This window comes from Seriola lalandi, unplaced genomic scaffold (assembly GCF_002814215.2).
Source record: "Seriola lalandi dorsalis isolate HSWRI2012SDOR001 ecotype SW California unplaced genomic scaffold, Sedor1 jcf7180002054934, whole genome shotgun sequence".
NCBI lineage: Eukaryota > Metazoa > Chordata > Actinopteri > Carangiformes > Carangidae > Seriola > Seriola lalandi.
In genome coordinates, this window is record NW_019525486.1 from 327,341 (window position 1) to 343,095 (window position 15,755).

At 41.1% G+C, this 15,755-nt stretch overlaps 2 protein-coding genes across 2 annotated transcripts; both read right to left on the bottom strand.

Annotated features, from left to right (window-relative positions):
• Positions 1-1,628: 1,628 nt before the first annotated feature.
• Positions 1,629-10,571, bottom strand: herpud2 (HERPUD family member 2). Its single transcript, XM_023393426.2, has 9 exons — positions 10,492-10,571; positions 9,210-9,616; positions 6,842-6,919; positions 5,610-5,723; positions 5,071-5,240; positions 4,385-4,510; positions 3,511-3,846; positions 3,224-3,332; positions 1,629-2,579 (listed from the first exon to the last, which is right to left on the bottom strand). Exons 2-9 carry the CDS (start codon positions 9,354-9,356, stop codon positions 2,376-2,378), a joined length of 1,284 nt encoding a protein of 427 aa, XP_023249194.1. The 5' UTR covers positions 9,357-9,616; positions 10,492-10,571; the 3' UTR covers positions 1,629-2,375.
• Positions 10,572-11,553: 982 nt separating this feature from the next.
• On the bottom strand, positions 11,554-14,044 carry pkdc (protein kinase-like domain containing). The gene is made up of 3 exons (XM_023393397.2): positions 13,988-14,044; positions 13,226-13,662; positions 11,554-12,315 (listed from the first exon to the last, which is right to left on the bottom strand). Exons 2-3 carry the CDS (start codon positions 13,594-13,596, stop codon positions 11,670-11,672), a joined length of 1,017 nt encoding a protein of 338 aa, XP_023249165.1. The 5' UTR covers positions 13,597-13,662; positions 13,988-14,044; the 3' UTR covers positions 11,554-11,669.
• Between the last annotated feature and the right edge of the window lie 1,711 nt (positions 14,045-15,755).

The following is a 15,755-nucleotide window of genomic DNA, read 5'->3' on the forward strand; positions in this document are numbered from 1 at the left end:
TCACAGGTGTCACACACTCTATCTGCCCTCCCCTGTCTTTTCTCTGCTCATAATAAACTCAGTCTATCTCCTGTGCATCCTCGGTGGCAGGTGTCCAGCCCAACTGCTGCCTCTCCAAAGACAACGAGACCTGATAGCAGGGAAACAGGACGGAGCTGGCTGCATAACAAGGACTTATTATGATGATGAAATGTCCTACAAGGCCCCAAACACCCTCTTAAAGAAATCTCTCCCTCCGATAACGGGAGTCTAACCCTCGCCCCAGAGGCAGGGAGAGAGAGGGGGGGTCCTAACCTGATTGGATCGGCGGCTCAGAGGGGGTGCACGTAACGAAATCAAATGGCCGTCAAGCCGCTGTCATGCATAATTAATTGGGCCTTCTACGACCAACTACACAAAAATCCATGGTCATTTGATTAGGGGGTTTTGGAGGACTCTCTGAAGTGCATCGCTGTCTGAGCTGCTTCCCCACTCACCTCTGTATCTGTGAGGATAGTGTCAGAGCAGCGTTATCCTGGCCCTGTAAAAACAACGTGTAACTGTAACATCCAACAGGGACAAAAATCCAGCCTTTTCATTAAGATCTCCTCAAAGCTCAAGGACAATTTGCCTCCTGAAATATGTACGGTTTGCTGAGAGCCACTACAATCTTTAGAAACCTACAGTTCTCAGCAGGTGAAGTTAATGAAACACATTCTCCCCTGCCCGGTCTACCACTGAGCTGCCCTTGAGAAAGACACTTACCTCCACAGAGTACTGGGGCAATTATGAAATAAGAGTCTACGGCTACACTAACACCCTCAGTGTGGATCAAACTGACAGAGCTGTGGTTAAAAAGATGAGTGTGAATCAGGATCATGTGCTCTGTGACTGGAGGTTTTGACTTTGTGAAGGTCATGTTTTTTATGACAGCGCATAAAGTTGTTATTTCATGCATCGTTTCATACACATTTCCTGTAATTGACACATTTTCTTTACTCTCTGGACGTTTTCCAATATCAACTACTATCGAAAGGCTCAGCGCATGACGAGCTTGTGCAACTGTTGAACGTAAAGCTACAGTCCGTATCATCTATTTTTTTTAAATCTCTTTTTATAACAGATTGATCAAACAGCTTATTCTGATTATATTTTCACGACTTGAATTTGTGTTTTAACATTTTCTTATTATGGTTCATTTGTTCGCTTATGTGAAGAATTCTGTAATTTGTTTTTTGTAAAATGTTTCACAAATAAACTTTTTTATTATTATTAATATCATTATAATTGAAACAAAACAAGGAGTGACATGCAAGTCATGGTGACTGAGAATCATAAAAAACATAAAACATAATAGACAGTTGACATAACTGGGAGTGAAGACTGGTTTGTTGTGGGTAGCGTGTTTACATAGTAAGATGTTTTAATAAGAGAGCCTATGGTATATATTAATAATAAGAAGAAGAAGTAGAATATAATATATTCACATATGTATGTATATATACAGCAGACAACATAAAAAAATAATCATAGCAGGAAGTTCATTCATTCCTTCTCTTCCACCCTGAGCCACTGTAACATCTGTGTGTGAATGTCGCCACCTGCAGGACTTTAGGTAAAGTACAGGAAGTAAAACACAACAGAGAAAGTCGAACCGCAGCAAGATTTTTATTCAAAAAAGCATATATTCAGGAATTAAAGATGCATATACTTACATGTGTAAATTACATGTGTAAATACACAAAGTGGGAAAACAATGTGCTTCAGTAGCTGCAATGTCTATATGCACATCGAGTGCATACATGAAAATGTCTTTAGGGATGTGGTTTTCATGGTTTATTGAGGACACACATCTCCCTGTTGTTTTAGGGAGATTCCTGATAATTTTTTTTTCGTGTGAACTGGGTCACATCCCTCATTTGAAACATTTCAAAAGCATGACCTTTTCACTGCTTAAAATGGAAGACAGCTCCCTCCAGCGTCTCTCACCATCACCAAGAATCAATGAATTCACGATCGATGAAATTAAAAAAAAAAAAAACTTTCACTGCTGAAGCATTTACTCCATTAACACAGCGTTATATTTATTTTCTAAATGTTCATTTATTCCTCTAAACCCCTGCCGAGCTCACACGGCATCTGCTCTCAGACTTCAGATTAGTCAGTTTTTAAATATCCGTCCGTTCGTTCGTTGGCAGCATGTAGGAGGTTTGTAACCGAGTGGCAGGGCTGTGCCCGGCGGTCTGGGATAAAAGGTCGGCTCTGATTTGGTTTTGACTGGACTATTGTGGAGTTAATGGGGTATTCAGGACAGTAAAGATGAAGGTGGGAAATGCCGTAGAGCGATACCTGCTGGCAGGAGGAGGAAGAGGGGTTTTGAGAGGTAGGGGGTCTACCTAGTTGGCCGGATGGGGCCGTCCCTCGGGGATGAGCGAGGTGAAGAAGGTGCTGATGAAGGACCACGCGGTGGTGAGGAAGCCTGGCTCAGGGAGAGCAGCAGCAGCAGCAGCAGCAGCAGCAGCCTGGGCCTGGTCCTCAGGGCCTCCACCCCCTTCCTCACCGCTGTCATCGTCCTCCATCCCCTCATCCATCAGACGCTCCTGGGACACACATGGACAGAGACAGTCGTGGTCAGAGAAACAAGGACAGGACACAGTTCTATATTAGGTTTGTTTTTCAGCAGTAAAATCTCCAAACTTTGATTTTCATTAAATGTATTATAAAGATAGGTCATGCCCTAATTTCTGGTGCAGATCCACATCTAAATGTGACTCCAATCATTTTTAACATTTGGGCCTTTTTGCACATTTTCAAAACAAATTTAGAAAATTTCAAGTTTTTCACTGAGAACCTTCAATTCAATCTAATCTAATATTGATTATATTATAGAGTAATTTATAGTTCTGTGTGCGCAACTGTCATAGTGCAGCTGTAAAACTAGATGGCAGTCTCGTCACTTCAGGCAGAGCTGAAAGTCATTCTACACCGAAGCACTCGTGTTTATATTTTCTCGCATCCACTTTTAACATTAGGAGGTAAAAATAGCAGCAAAGAGCAGGCACATAAATGGTTTGGCCAAAGGCAGAAGGTTAAACTGCAGTTCCTAGGTGTCGTATGTAGTCTGTGTATTCTGAAGAGATGCAAATGAGTAACAGTGGAGCCCTTTGCATATTTAGAAACCTCGATCACAGGAAAGACACATTTTCATCACACTAGTATGAATTTGGGACATTTTCTAAATCACCATTTCCTGTATGTCTTGATGTCTCTCTGCTTCCTCCTGCGGAGCTCCAGCCCTTTCTCCTCTAAGGTTCTGCTGCTCCGGCCTGAAGGGAAACCAACCGGCCTGGTGCCTAAAAAAAAAAAAGATACAAACATAAACATGCTCTTAGATCTGGGTTAAAGCTTTATCTTTAAAATTCAGATGTATAGAGACATACAGTATGTTTCAAACGTGCTACTCTGCTTTAAATATTGGCTGTAAAACAATCCAATGAATTCAACTGATGTTACTCTGCAGCAGTGACTCACAGGTAGACGAGAAGCATGGCGCCGACCACCATGACGAAGCGGCTGAAGGAGGAGTAGAAGTAGACGATGCTGAGCAGGACGCCAGCACGAGACACTGTGTACAGCCAGTCCAGCCAATCGCGGTTCAGCTCGTCGTCGTTCAACACCGCCCCGCCCTGCGCGTTCATCTGGATGTTGGGGTTGGCCGGCTGGTTCTCTGGTAAAGGGTTGGGGGCCGGGTTAGGCCCCAGCGGGGGCTGCACGGCTTCGTTAGGCTGAGCGGGCTGATGGGGGGCGGACAAGGGAGAGGAGGGAGGTGGGGTGCTGGGAGGCTGAGAGGCGGCTACTGCTGCTTGGCTGAGAAGAGGAAGTGAAGAGAGCGAGGAAGAGGAAGTGAAGAGAGAGAGGAAGAGGAGACATGACAGAGGATTCACATGTTTAGAAGAAAACATTCACGACTGGACAGAGGAAGGTGCATAGTCATAGAGACGATTTTACAGGTTTTCATTTCAAACGCTAAATCAGCTGATTTTACTGATCAACAAAACTTGGAACAGACAGGAGGAAATAGTTAAGTTCCACATATCATTTCTCTTTTTTGCATATTTCAATACTGGTTGCATTACATTAAGCGACAGGATGTGTTGTGGTTGAAGTGAAGCCAGTACAGCAGTTGTCGACTTTTGTCCAGTAACAGAAATAATTGGTAAAACAAGCTGTAAAATTTATTTGGAAATGAAAACAAAGACACCACCAGCTCTGTCAAGCTAGAAATTACATTTATATACTAATAATCTACAACAGCAAATATGTTGTGAAGGAAACAGTGGCATTAATAATCTTGACCCTTCAATTCAGCGTCTTAATCATTTACAGTCACATTTCTTTGACTTACTATTGCATGTAGTAATGGCGAGCGTACATCTGCTGCCACCACAGCATCTGCATGGGCATGTACATGGGGTGGGGGGGGGCGTTGGCAGGGAGGCCACCTTGTAAAGGGACCTGGGCTCCACCTGGCCTGTAGAAGGATGTCAAAAATATACAAAATGCACAGATTAATGACAACAAAATCCCCTACAGATTATATATGTTGGAAATATTTTCTAAATATCTCTGGTATCTTCTGATGATCCGTTCACCACACCACCACAAACTGCCGCCTGTGATCACAGCATTGAACCAGCATGTCTCTCACAGTCTCAACCAAAACTGAACATAACCAGCTTCTTTAAAGGTCTGAATTATTGCAGGACTGTTGCATTGGATTACATTAAATTATATATTTCGTATGATATTTCAATGTACACTTTAAGAACCACAACGTAAAAAACACCTGCTTTGGGAAGCATGTGTGTAGCAAATGAAGTTGTCTGTATAGACAACATGGATTATTGTCAAATCAGAGTCATTTTTACAATAACACGGTACGAAGATTATCTAAATTATAACCTGGTTTGGTTTCGGGGAAAAAAACCAAACCAATCCTGGTTCAGTTGGTCACCAGCTTTCGATGAAAACACTGAAACATCAATGAAAATGTCTTCATCAGTCATATCGTGGGATCAGAGACTTGCTTACCACTGAGGGACACCGGGGGGGCTTTGAGGGTTGTACTGGGGGAAACCGCCACGATACCTCAGCCCATCATAACTTCCTGGGACAGAGGGGGAGGAGGACGAGGACGAGGCTGGCTGACTGTCCTGATTTGGTGTGGTAGCGGGGGAGGCGGAGCTGGCACTGTCTGAACTCTAAATGACGAGATAAAAACAACCAACCATCACGAATCATTAAATAACAAATATATGGAAAACGTCAACAGGAAGAGTGGATGCCGAAGGAAGCTGATTTGTTGTAAGTTGTGCAAAGTTCTAACAACTCACACTGAGCACAGATCCAGACATCTTGTAATCTTCAGGGTTTAGCTGTGTATGAAAGCTGCTAGCACTAGATATGATGAACTACAAACAAGTGGAAGTCCTTGTAGCTCCGCAACTCGTGAATGTTTGACGAAGCTTAACATTTCAGCGTGTGTTTTCAGCCTTTGTGTGTCCTGTAATACCCGCATTGTTTGCAGCCTATAAGAGGAGGACATGGGAGCGCTGCGTCGTTTTACTCACGCTGGAGTCAGAGGCAGAAGAGTTGGGGTTGGCCATGGAGGGGCTGCGAGGCGTGGGCGAGCCTGGGGGGCTGTGAGAGCTACACACTAGATGCATCATGTGGTATTCATCCTGCTGCGGGTCGATAAGTTCAGGGCACGAGCCGAAGATGTGGGAGGAAGAAAAGAGGAGGAGGAGGAGGAGGAGGGAGGAGGTGAAGGCAGCAACAGAGCGGAGAGACAAAACAAGAAATGGAGAGAGAGAGAGAGAGAGAGAGAGAGAGAGAGAGAGAGAGAGAGAGAGAGAGAGAGAGAGAGAGAGAGGATTAGTGTGGAATTGACCAGAATTCAGACACAAAGCTCAGCCTTTGTTGGTAGAAACACATCAGATCAACTATTGTTTCCCAGGCAGCCTGTTTCAGTTCCCCCACAGTTGCACGCACAGAGACATGCACAAGCTGTGCGTGATCACACACACACACACACACACACACACACACACACACACACACACACACACACACACACACACACACAACCAACCAACATGGTCAGAATAACTGAGGCTTAACAAGTCATTAGAGGACTGAGTAGCTGCATACACTCTTTCATTCATTCTTCCTTCCTTCCTTCCTTCCTTCCTTCCTTCCTTTCTTCCTTCCTTCCTTCCTTCCTTCCACATATAAGTACAGGCTGTTATTAAACCACACTATTGCATATAGAGAGCTTGTGAGTTCCCTGTTCATTAGGTAGAAGCTGAATTTGATAATTAGATACTGTGACATCCCACTCTCACCTGATTAACACTATTTTACTGTGACAGGTAAAACATGAGGTGTGTCAGGAATGAGGCGCCAAGCTCGTGTTTTTATGTTTAAGGGATGCTGCACATCCTCAGTTCCAAACATAACATGTTTCTTTAAGGGCACAATAATTTTGACTTGTTGTGTAGTTTCCATCTGCTTCACTCTTTTAATATTGTGAAATAACCGTATAGAGCATCAGCACAGAAAGAGAAAAGATTTATGGGAAACGCTGGACATCAATAAATTCACAATTTAACTCCTTACTGTACATTAACGCACCTAGGAAATAAAGAAATAATCAGTTCAAAAAACGTATTTTTGTGTATTTGCAATGCTGCAAAACTAAATGTTATCCATGTGAAACATTATGCACACACACACACACACAGAGAGACACACACACACACACACACACACACAACAAACAAGTGCTGCAGTCAGTCTTCACCTTTCTGAGCACGTCTCTGAGCTGCAGGTGGTCTTGAAGGAGCCGTCCTGAGTACACCAGCCGCTGGTCTTTGGACAGCTACAACACACACAGCATCATATGGTGAGACAGTGTGAAGAGGTGTAAATACAATTATCTATTAAAACACAAACTGCAACAGGCAAGTGCATTTATGTCATCGACCCATCCAACCATCTCTCTCAGTGTTTCCTTGACGGTGTAACCAGATAAAGGTGTCATGTGATTAAAAAATGCTGCCTTTATACGACCTGACCTGAAATCTTGTGGCTCGTCTTCACACATAAACTGTAACACTGGGTGGAAGAGATACTGCGAAGGGCCCAGGAGTAAATCTGGGTCTCAGAGCTAAAATTAAACCCACAACATTCTTGCAAGTGTTTCCCAGGTCAAGAGTGGATTTTTTTATTTTTTTTTTACCTCAAATTTTAAAATTGAAATTTGAATATCTACATTTTAATGACGAATGGGCAAACTCCATGTGCTGATGAAGATCATGTGATAGAATTAAAATCAACCGCCACTAAATGGACATTCTGGTGAAGCTAGTTTCTCAACTGCTGTTTTCCAGGTCAAGAATGTTGAACCTCAACAACTTTGTTTCGACGATACACAGCCCACAGCATCACAGAGCAGAAACACGAGCCTTTCAGATAAACACTCATGTTTTACCTTGTTGTATGGTGGAATGTTATTTTGTAAAATCAAATGTCAAATCTTTAATGTGTGTGAAGCAATCAGGCACCTTTTGGATTAAATTAGATTAGATTCCTGAGCTAGATTAGATTTTAAAAATGTACTAAAAGCATTCTCTGCATGTACAAACATCTTCTCTGTGCGTCACTAAGCTTTCACTTCTCCTCAGTGGTGGCTCTTTGTGTTGTTGTAGGAAGTACACTTGACCATGATGGAAAACTGGCGACTAAAGTGTCACAGCAAGAGACACTCAAAAGGTTGTTCAAGTCAAGTCAATTAAATTTTATTTGTAAAGCGCCAATTCACAACAGAAGTTATCTCACGGCACTTTTCAAATAGAGAGATTCTCTTTATATCAACCAATAACTCCCTCCAAGAGCAAGCACTTGGCGACAGTGGCAAGCGATTTTCTTGTTTTCTTGTTTGTTTTGGAACATGATTTGTCATCATACACACACAGACATGAGGGATTTTCTGTGTGTTAAAGGACCAGTGGCAGTGTTAAAGGATCATCCGCTCCCCTCCCTTTCCAAACATGTAGAAGAACCTACGGTGGCCTTAAGGTAACTTAAAAATGTGAACGGCCCTCTCCGGAGCCAGTATTTGGTTTGTCTGTTCTGGGCTACTGTAGAAACATAGTGGTGCAACATGGCGGGTTCTGTGGAAGAGGATCCACTCCCTCTGTAAATACGAAGGGCTCATTCTAAACTAACGAAAAAACAACGATTCTTAGCTTCAGGTGATTAGACACTACTAAAAACATCCATCTCTGACAATACATCCCACTAGCAAAGTAGTCATATGACACATTTGAATAAACCAATTTTCCTTATATTCTCCCTGGTACAACAAAACCCTTCAGAGACCAGCATGGAGCAGTGAGGTATTACATGCTTGTGCATTATGTTTAATGTTAAAATGAGAAAGTACTCCTGACAACCCTCCAGGTGAAATCCACAAACATGACCCCCCCTTTTAGCACATGTTTTGTTGCAATGGTTATTCATCTTTGCTTTGCTCTTTATATCTGTGGCCTGTGTTTTTTGTTCTTAGGTGCAGAAACATACATGTAAACTACAGTGTTCCCAAGCAACTGAAGGCCTTATCTATTTAGAAAATGCAGCACTCTCTATCCACTACATACAAAACGCAACAGGAGATTATTTTTACCAAACGTGGGAGCTCTATTGTGTACAAACCAACACAATGCACCTGATCACAACCTCAAGAGTGGTTACACAGGATAAAGACGTGTGTTCTGTATTTAGTGTTATGATTGCTTGGAACATGCTAAGCTTACTTTGGATTATACTACGGGAGTGGTTGGAGTTTCCCTCCTATAAAAACTACTCACAGTTGGAATTTATTGTAACTGACATAAAAAACTTGTAAGCCGCCTACCAACCCTGCAGGAGATGAGTGGTCTGTGTGCAAAAAATAATTATTCAATGTGTTGAATATTTACTGATTCCAGCTTCTTCAAATGTAAAAAACTGTCTACTCCACCTAAACATCATCATAATATTTTCAAAAACCCTCCTGTTCCATAAAGCCGCTTTAAACTCCTTTTCAAGTTAACTGAACGTCACTCAAACACTAAGTGGAGCCAGAAAATAGGCAACAGAGAAATCTGTGAGACGTGAGAGCTGCTTACCGGCTTACTGGGGTACACGTTGGAGATGTGACTCTTCAGCCTCTCCACGGTCCAGTTGAGGAAGCAGTTAATGGTCTGGTCTTCATACTTCTGGTTGGGGGCCTTAATGACCAGGGTTACAGGAATATCAACTGCCCCAGAGTCCATGGCTCATATTACTAGCAGGGTGGGCTCTGAAGAACCTGAGCTCAGGAGAGCTTAGTGTCACGACTCAGGACTCACCTGAGGAGAAAACTTCAGCCTCAAATCCTCTCCATTCTGGACTCAGCAAAACACCTAAAACAGTCCCTGCTGTAAGTGGGGGATGGGGTTCCCCCTCTACAACATCTGCTGCATCTGTAGATCTGTTCGTGGTTTCCAATATAATGTATAGAGGCAATTCTTGTGTGGTGGCAGCTCCTGGATTTCTGGTGAAAAAAAGAGGAAGAATCTGAGTCTCTTTACTCTCTGAGTCTGTCTTTTCGCTCTGATATATAATAGATTAGAGCTGAAACAATTAGTTGATTCACTCATTAGTCGGTTGACAGGAAAATTAGCAGCAACTATTTTGATGATCAACGAATCGTTTAATCTTTTTGCCATTTCTTCCAGTCTTACATTGTAGTAGACTGAATATCTTTGGTTTTTACAGCTATTTAAAAACATCACTTTCTGCTCTGGGCAATGTATATGTTAATTTTTCACCATTTTCTAATGTCCAACAAACCATACAACTGATTAACTAATCCAAAAATTAATCAGAATATCAATCGAAAGTAATCGTTACTTGCAGCTCTATATAAGTTATCTTATAATATCGTGACTTCTGTTTAAAGGGGTAAAACGTTCAAACACTGCACCAGAAAGTTACCACTGCTGAGGTGGGGCAGTCTCACTTCCTGACACCTGCCCTGTTGCATCATTTTTTACAGTAAACTGTCAAAACAACTAACTTACTGTAAATCACCCCCCGAGTCACGCTAAGCCAGGGGACTGAAGAGTTAATTTAGCTGACCATTCTGTTAACGTGTGAAACCTCCGTGCTCACAAACTGACAAATACACTGTGTAAACAGGCTTTAAATAAGGTAGGTCACTCCGGCCAGCTCTGTTTATATTCTGACCCTTGTCATGAAGCCAGGGTAGCAGGGTTAGCTCCTCGGCTAACGCTAGCTTCGCTGAGGTTTGCTAGAAATTCGTTGAGAATGACAAACCGTTCCCGCGGTGACAACACATTTAACAGCCTCAGTATGCAAAATAAAAGCGGATTATCGCTTCAGGGAGCTTTGTTCTTCTTCCTCTACCTGTTTACTCTTCTGGTGCCGTCGCTTCTCTCCGCCCGAGCTCCGCTCGCCTGCCTTGTTGTTGTAATGTCGGGTGTGAGAGCGGAAACACGTCATCATCCTCTTGAAACAGCTGATCAGGAAAAAGAAAAAAAAAAAGATAAACAGCGAGAAAGACGGACCATTTCTGTTTGAACTGCTCTTATTGTTACTGTTATAACCACAGCTATAACGTTAAAATTAATGTAATCCACAGCGTTGTTGCTAGTTGTTTAGTCAAGAGTTTGTAGTGGTTGCTAGGAGACACCTCGGGGTAACCGTTAGTTAAGATAAGATATTCCTTTGTTAGTCCCACAGTGTGGGAATTTGCAGTACTGCAACAGCAGAGTGGACAGTACAAAGAAAGAAAAACTGCAAAATGACAATATCAAGTACTTAAAAAAGATAAATAATATAATTACATGTACAATTAGATATTTAAATATAATAAAAAACTAAACTATATCAGGAGATAGGTGATATTTAGTTTATTTAAGAGATAGCCTAATTAAACAGCGATGTTTTTGTTTTTATGATCAGCAATTAATTAGACAAATAAACTGCATATACCAACTCAGCAAATAGTTTACCTTCAGGGAACCTTTAGGAAACCTTCTCCAAAGGTTATTTTTGTGAAACCTTTTTCTTAGAGAACAGTCTTTTAACATTTTCTGAAGGTTAATTTGGCTCTAAAGGTTATTTTGTGAAACATTTAGAGAACCTTCCCTGAAGTTCCCAGCCAAAAAAACATCAATTATTCAAATTTTTGAAACATCTGGACAATACACTGATTGACTTCATTGTTTCAGTAATGAAAGCTCTTAGTGCTGAAGAGATTAAGAAAATAAGTATGGTTTTTCAGGATTTGATGGATGCACTCCAGTTATCATTTCTCATTCAGTTCTCATTATTGTAATTTCCAAGGCACATAAAACCAAACGGCAAACGAAAAGAGAATTGAGAGAAGTTTATCAACTTCACAAGATAAAAAAATGTTCTCTTCTACTTTAAAGAGTTGCAGTATAGACGAGAAACACCCAAGCATTTTGTCAAAAACTTTTATTTATCCAGAAATGGTTGTTAAGCATGTTTCACTGTAAATCGTGATAAAGTGTGTGTTTGTGGGTGATTTATTTTTCCATATTCAGATTTACAGCTGATCACCTATCAGCCACACGTTTACTCCTCTTGTCGTCAGATGTTTGAAGTTTCTGGTCTGGTTTCAGTTTGCGCAGCACCTCCTTGGTCAGCTGTTTACTGTAGCGGTTGATCTTCCAGTGTCCGGGCATCCATCCCAACAGGAAACGGTGAAAATCTGTCCAGGCAAATGCAAACATCTCCCTCCACTCTTTCTCTAGTGCAGCTAAATCCACATCTTTTTTCACAGCTAGCTTTAATTCTGTGAAATAGTAGTCCAGTAAGCCTGGAACCCTCTTTTCACACTCCTTTTCCTCCATGCAGCTACCTAAAAAATACACCACGTCTTTCATCCCGCAGCCTCCACCAACATACTGAAAGTCTACAGCTGCCACGTCCTGTCCACTCTGGGAAAAACAGAAGTTGGCTAACTTGGCGTCTCCGTGCACGATAGTCTTGAAGCAACATTTGTTGAGTATTCTGTCGATGTCGCCGGCTGCTGCTTTGAGCTCGGCGTCGTCCATGGCCTCCAGCTCATCTGGCCGGGTCTCCAGGTGCCAGTAGGTACCAACGGGCCACAGCCCCTCTGCTGCCACACCCAGGAACAGAGCATGGAAGTGGGCAAGCCAGCTGAGGCAAGCTCTTATCTCTCTGTCCTTCACACTGGTTCTACAAAGGAAAACAAACTTATTTATTCTTATTCATCATATCCCACTCTTCGTCTTGCCTTGAAAGACCTGGAAAACATGCCTTGAAACTGAGAATTATACAATATGAAAGGCCAAAACAGAGTGTCACACCTACACTTGCAGTTTCTTACTGTTTGGTTTGAAATATTTGAACCAGCACATTGGATTTGAAATGTTAAAATAGCTATGAAGTTGAACTGCAGACCTTCAGATTTATTCTGACGTTACTAACATCCACATCCAATAAGTCACGGCGACAAGAGTTTTATACATAAACCCCAAGCTTCAATATTCTGTGGGCCTCTACACTGTTCACCAGGGATATCACTGAAAACACTAAAAACATGTCCTCAGTGAAGTCTTTTGGAAATGTGGGAGATTTAAAAACATAAGAAAGAGTTTATCTTCTGTAATTACAAACCATTTGCACACGGTGGGTTTTGAAGGTTGAATTTGGACTATTGTCAAATTTGACTGTTTTTAAGCAAAAATTCAAATATGAGAAAAGAGGGATTTAGTATTTCTCTACCAGAATTAATTATCCTTTGAAACAGCATGTAGGAGAATAAAATTTACAGAAAATATAATAAAAACTTTAATGAATTAATTAAATGATGAAAAATAATCTAAAAATTTCACAAGCTTTTGAGTCAGAAAAAAAGCTTAGGAATCTTGACAGTTGTTCTAAAATCTCTCCTTCAGTCACTTTGTCCCCCTTATATGGATCTTTTGTGGAAACTGATCTTCTCAAAATGTGTTTTTTCAGCGCTAATGAAATGTTAAACTGTGTCATATTAATGGAAATGTTGAATATCACTATTCATTTGATGCCCTAGACTTTGCAGAGTCACAGATTACCCAGTATTTCATACAACATTCAGTGGTCATACCTCCTCCGATCATAACCTGCCACATCCAGATCCTCCAGCACGATCAGCATCTCATCTCCATGGGAACAGGCAGCTAGGCAGGAAGGGATGCGACAGCTCGGACTGGTGGAATAGTTCTGGTACCAGTGCGTCTCCACCTGATAAGATCTCACTTTACGTGTGTGGGAGCGATCTGTGTTCCAACCCCCCGGGTGCTCGGCCTCCTGTGGAAACCTGACGTGTTTGACGACCACAGAGGGTCGGTCACAGTCCTCCAGGTGTAGCCTGACTATTTCCCCATAACCGCTCCACAGGGTCTGGATGTTTGCACCGACACGCAGAGATGAGGCACCACACGCCTGCAGGACGAGATCCTGGTACTCCTGTTTCATTTCCCAGGTCAGTGCTGGACCGTGCAGTTAAAGAGAGGCACACTGTCAGTTGTTGTCCACGAGCATCTGTTAAAAACAATCATAATAAACTTTATATATACGGCACTTTTCAAAACAGAGTGCTTTACAATGAGTAAGAAGAACAAGTAAATTAACAATTAAAAACAGACTGACTAACAGATGACACTGACTCACACAGCATTATTGTAGATAACCTTGTTATTATTGGTGTTTGGTCACTGTTTTATGTCTCTTGCCTTATTCACCAATGATCAAACTTGTTTCTTTCTCACTCAGACACATTCAGAGGGTGCTACTATAACATGTAATGAATATTTACACTACTACTGTATCAAACATGCCAAAACTGAAAGAAAATGCTGTACGTTACCCTTTGCTTCTTGCCAAATGTGCTTCAAACAACAGGAAGTATCGTCTCCAGCCCTCTGTGTGGTGTTTAAAGTTATAGACATGAAATAAAGTCAGCCACGAGAGCACCGCCGCCACCTGCTGGACTGGAGTGCACAAACAACTTCTGCAGCGAGAGAGACATGAGCCACAGTTCAGTCAAATCTGACCCCACAGACATGATACATATATTTTAAAACTCAGTGAGATTTACACCTTCCAATGATTATTATCTCAGACTCCCATCCAAAAACAAATATCCATATCTGCTTGGAGAAAGACAGCTCCAGAGCTTGCGTAAGAATCGTCAGGTTTTTAAGTTATTCTTCAGTATTAAAGTGTTTCATTGAAAGCTATGTGTACAATAATAGACAAATTGCAAAGGAGGGGGCTATGTAGGAATGAAATAACAGTCTAATCTTACATTTTTTCTTATCATATAATACTTGGACTGACTAGTTCCAAGATGCAATACAAGAACAATGCTGTTTCTTTATTTCCATCACCTCTACATGGATCATCACCTGCTGAGGATGCTGATATTTTGGCTGGGACATGATTATTCTCAAGCGTTTAGCAAAGTATCATGTATGCAGCCTTGAAGTGCATATTAACAACCTCTTTACAAGATTCTCATTTTAAAACCAGTCACCTGGAAACAAATTTTAAATAAGAAGATGGTTTTATCTGCATTTTAAAATTAAGTAAATGAAAAAAAAATCAAAATTTTTATGCTATACTTCAAAAATTCAAATTGGGCCCCAGTTGGCTGTAGTAGAGAAACATGCAACACAGCCATATCTTTGTTTTTAGTTTCTGTGGCTGAACAGTTGTGCTTTACATGTTTATGCAAAGGGAATAAAACAAGTGAAGTAAAAACATTGTGCAGATTTTAAGTGGAAAAGTGGATGCACTCATCTCCTCCTCAAGAGGAAGAAGCCTCTTGAATCAGGTGTGAAATGCCTTCTACAAACGAGTCCAGTGGCCCTTGATTCAACCCTTATTGCATAACAATTGTGAACAAGTCACATGTTAGTATTACTTTAAGGATTCTCCTCCATCTTGCCTGAATCAATTAGTAGGCTATGAAGTTTTGCATGATTTCCCTATGTTTTACATTTTAAGGAAGAAACATCCACATACATTAGCAGATGAAGCACATGAACTTACTGTAACTGAACCCTGGTGACGTGTTTCTGAATCAACTTTATATAAAGGAGAATAAAAAAAGATCATTTGGACAGAAGGAAGAGAAGAGAAACAGAAAATGCAATAAACCACTGACAAATGAAGACTCACCAAACACTGGGTAAGTGTTTATAACCTTTATATACTTTTGAATTCTTTTCTGATATTAGCAATTACTTAGAAATTTTTATTAACAACTCATACATGTATATATAGACATTCACACACGATAAAAAATCGGGGACTTATTGGAATTGAACTATTTTTCATGCCATATATACAGTTTCAGAGGTATGAAAAAATATACAAAAATATGTACGTTCACAAAGTTTCTGTAGATGATGAATTACAATAAAGAGGACTTGACTTATTAGTGAATTAGAAATTGGATGCACACAGTGTGGATTATGGGTAGAATAAATAAGAGTTTAGTCCCTGCCAGCCATGATGTTGACATAAACTGAAATGCTCATTTACCTTCTAAAGGAATATTATACATTTTTGGAGTTTGAAGAAGTAAATTCTCTTTCCCCTGTTTTAATGAACTCCTTATGTACAGTTAC

What these genes read in the sequence shown, in the direction of transcription:
- herpud2 (XM_023393426.2), bottom strand. Translation starts at nt 9,356, where the DNA reads ATGGACTCTGGGGCAGTTGATATTCCTGTAACCCTGGTCATTAAGGCC. An exon ending in ACGTGTACCCCAGTAAGCCG is followed by an intron (nt 6,920 to 9,209) that starts GTAAGCAGCTCT and finishes TGTGTGTTGTAG; the next exon opens with CTGTCCAAAGACCAGCGGCT. An exon ending in GCCATGCTTCTCGTCTACCT is followed by an intron (nt 3,333 to 3,510) that starts GTGAGTCACTGC and finishes TTTTTTTTTTAG; the next exon opens with GCACCAGGCCGGTTGGTTTC.
- pkdc (XM_023393397.2), bottom strand. Translation starts at nt 13,596, where the DNA reads ATGAAACAGGAGTACCAGGATCTCGTCCTGCAGGCGTGTGGTGCCTCA. An exon ending in GCAGGTTATGATCGGAGGAG is followed by an intron (nt 12,316 to 13,225) that starts GTATGACCACTG and finishes TTTCCTTTGTAG; the next exon opens with AACCAGTGTGAAGGACAGAG.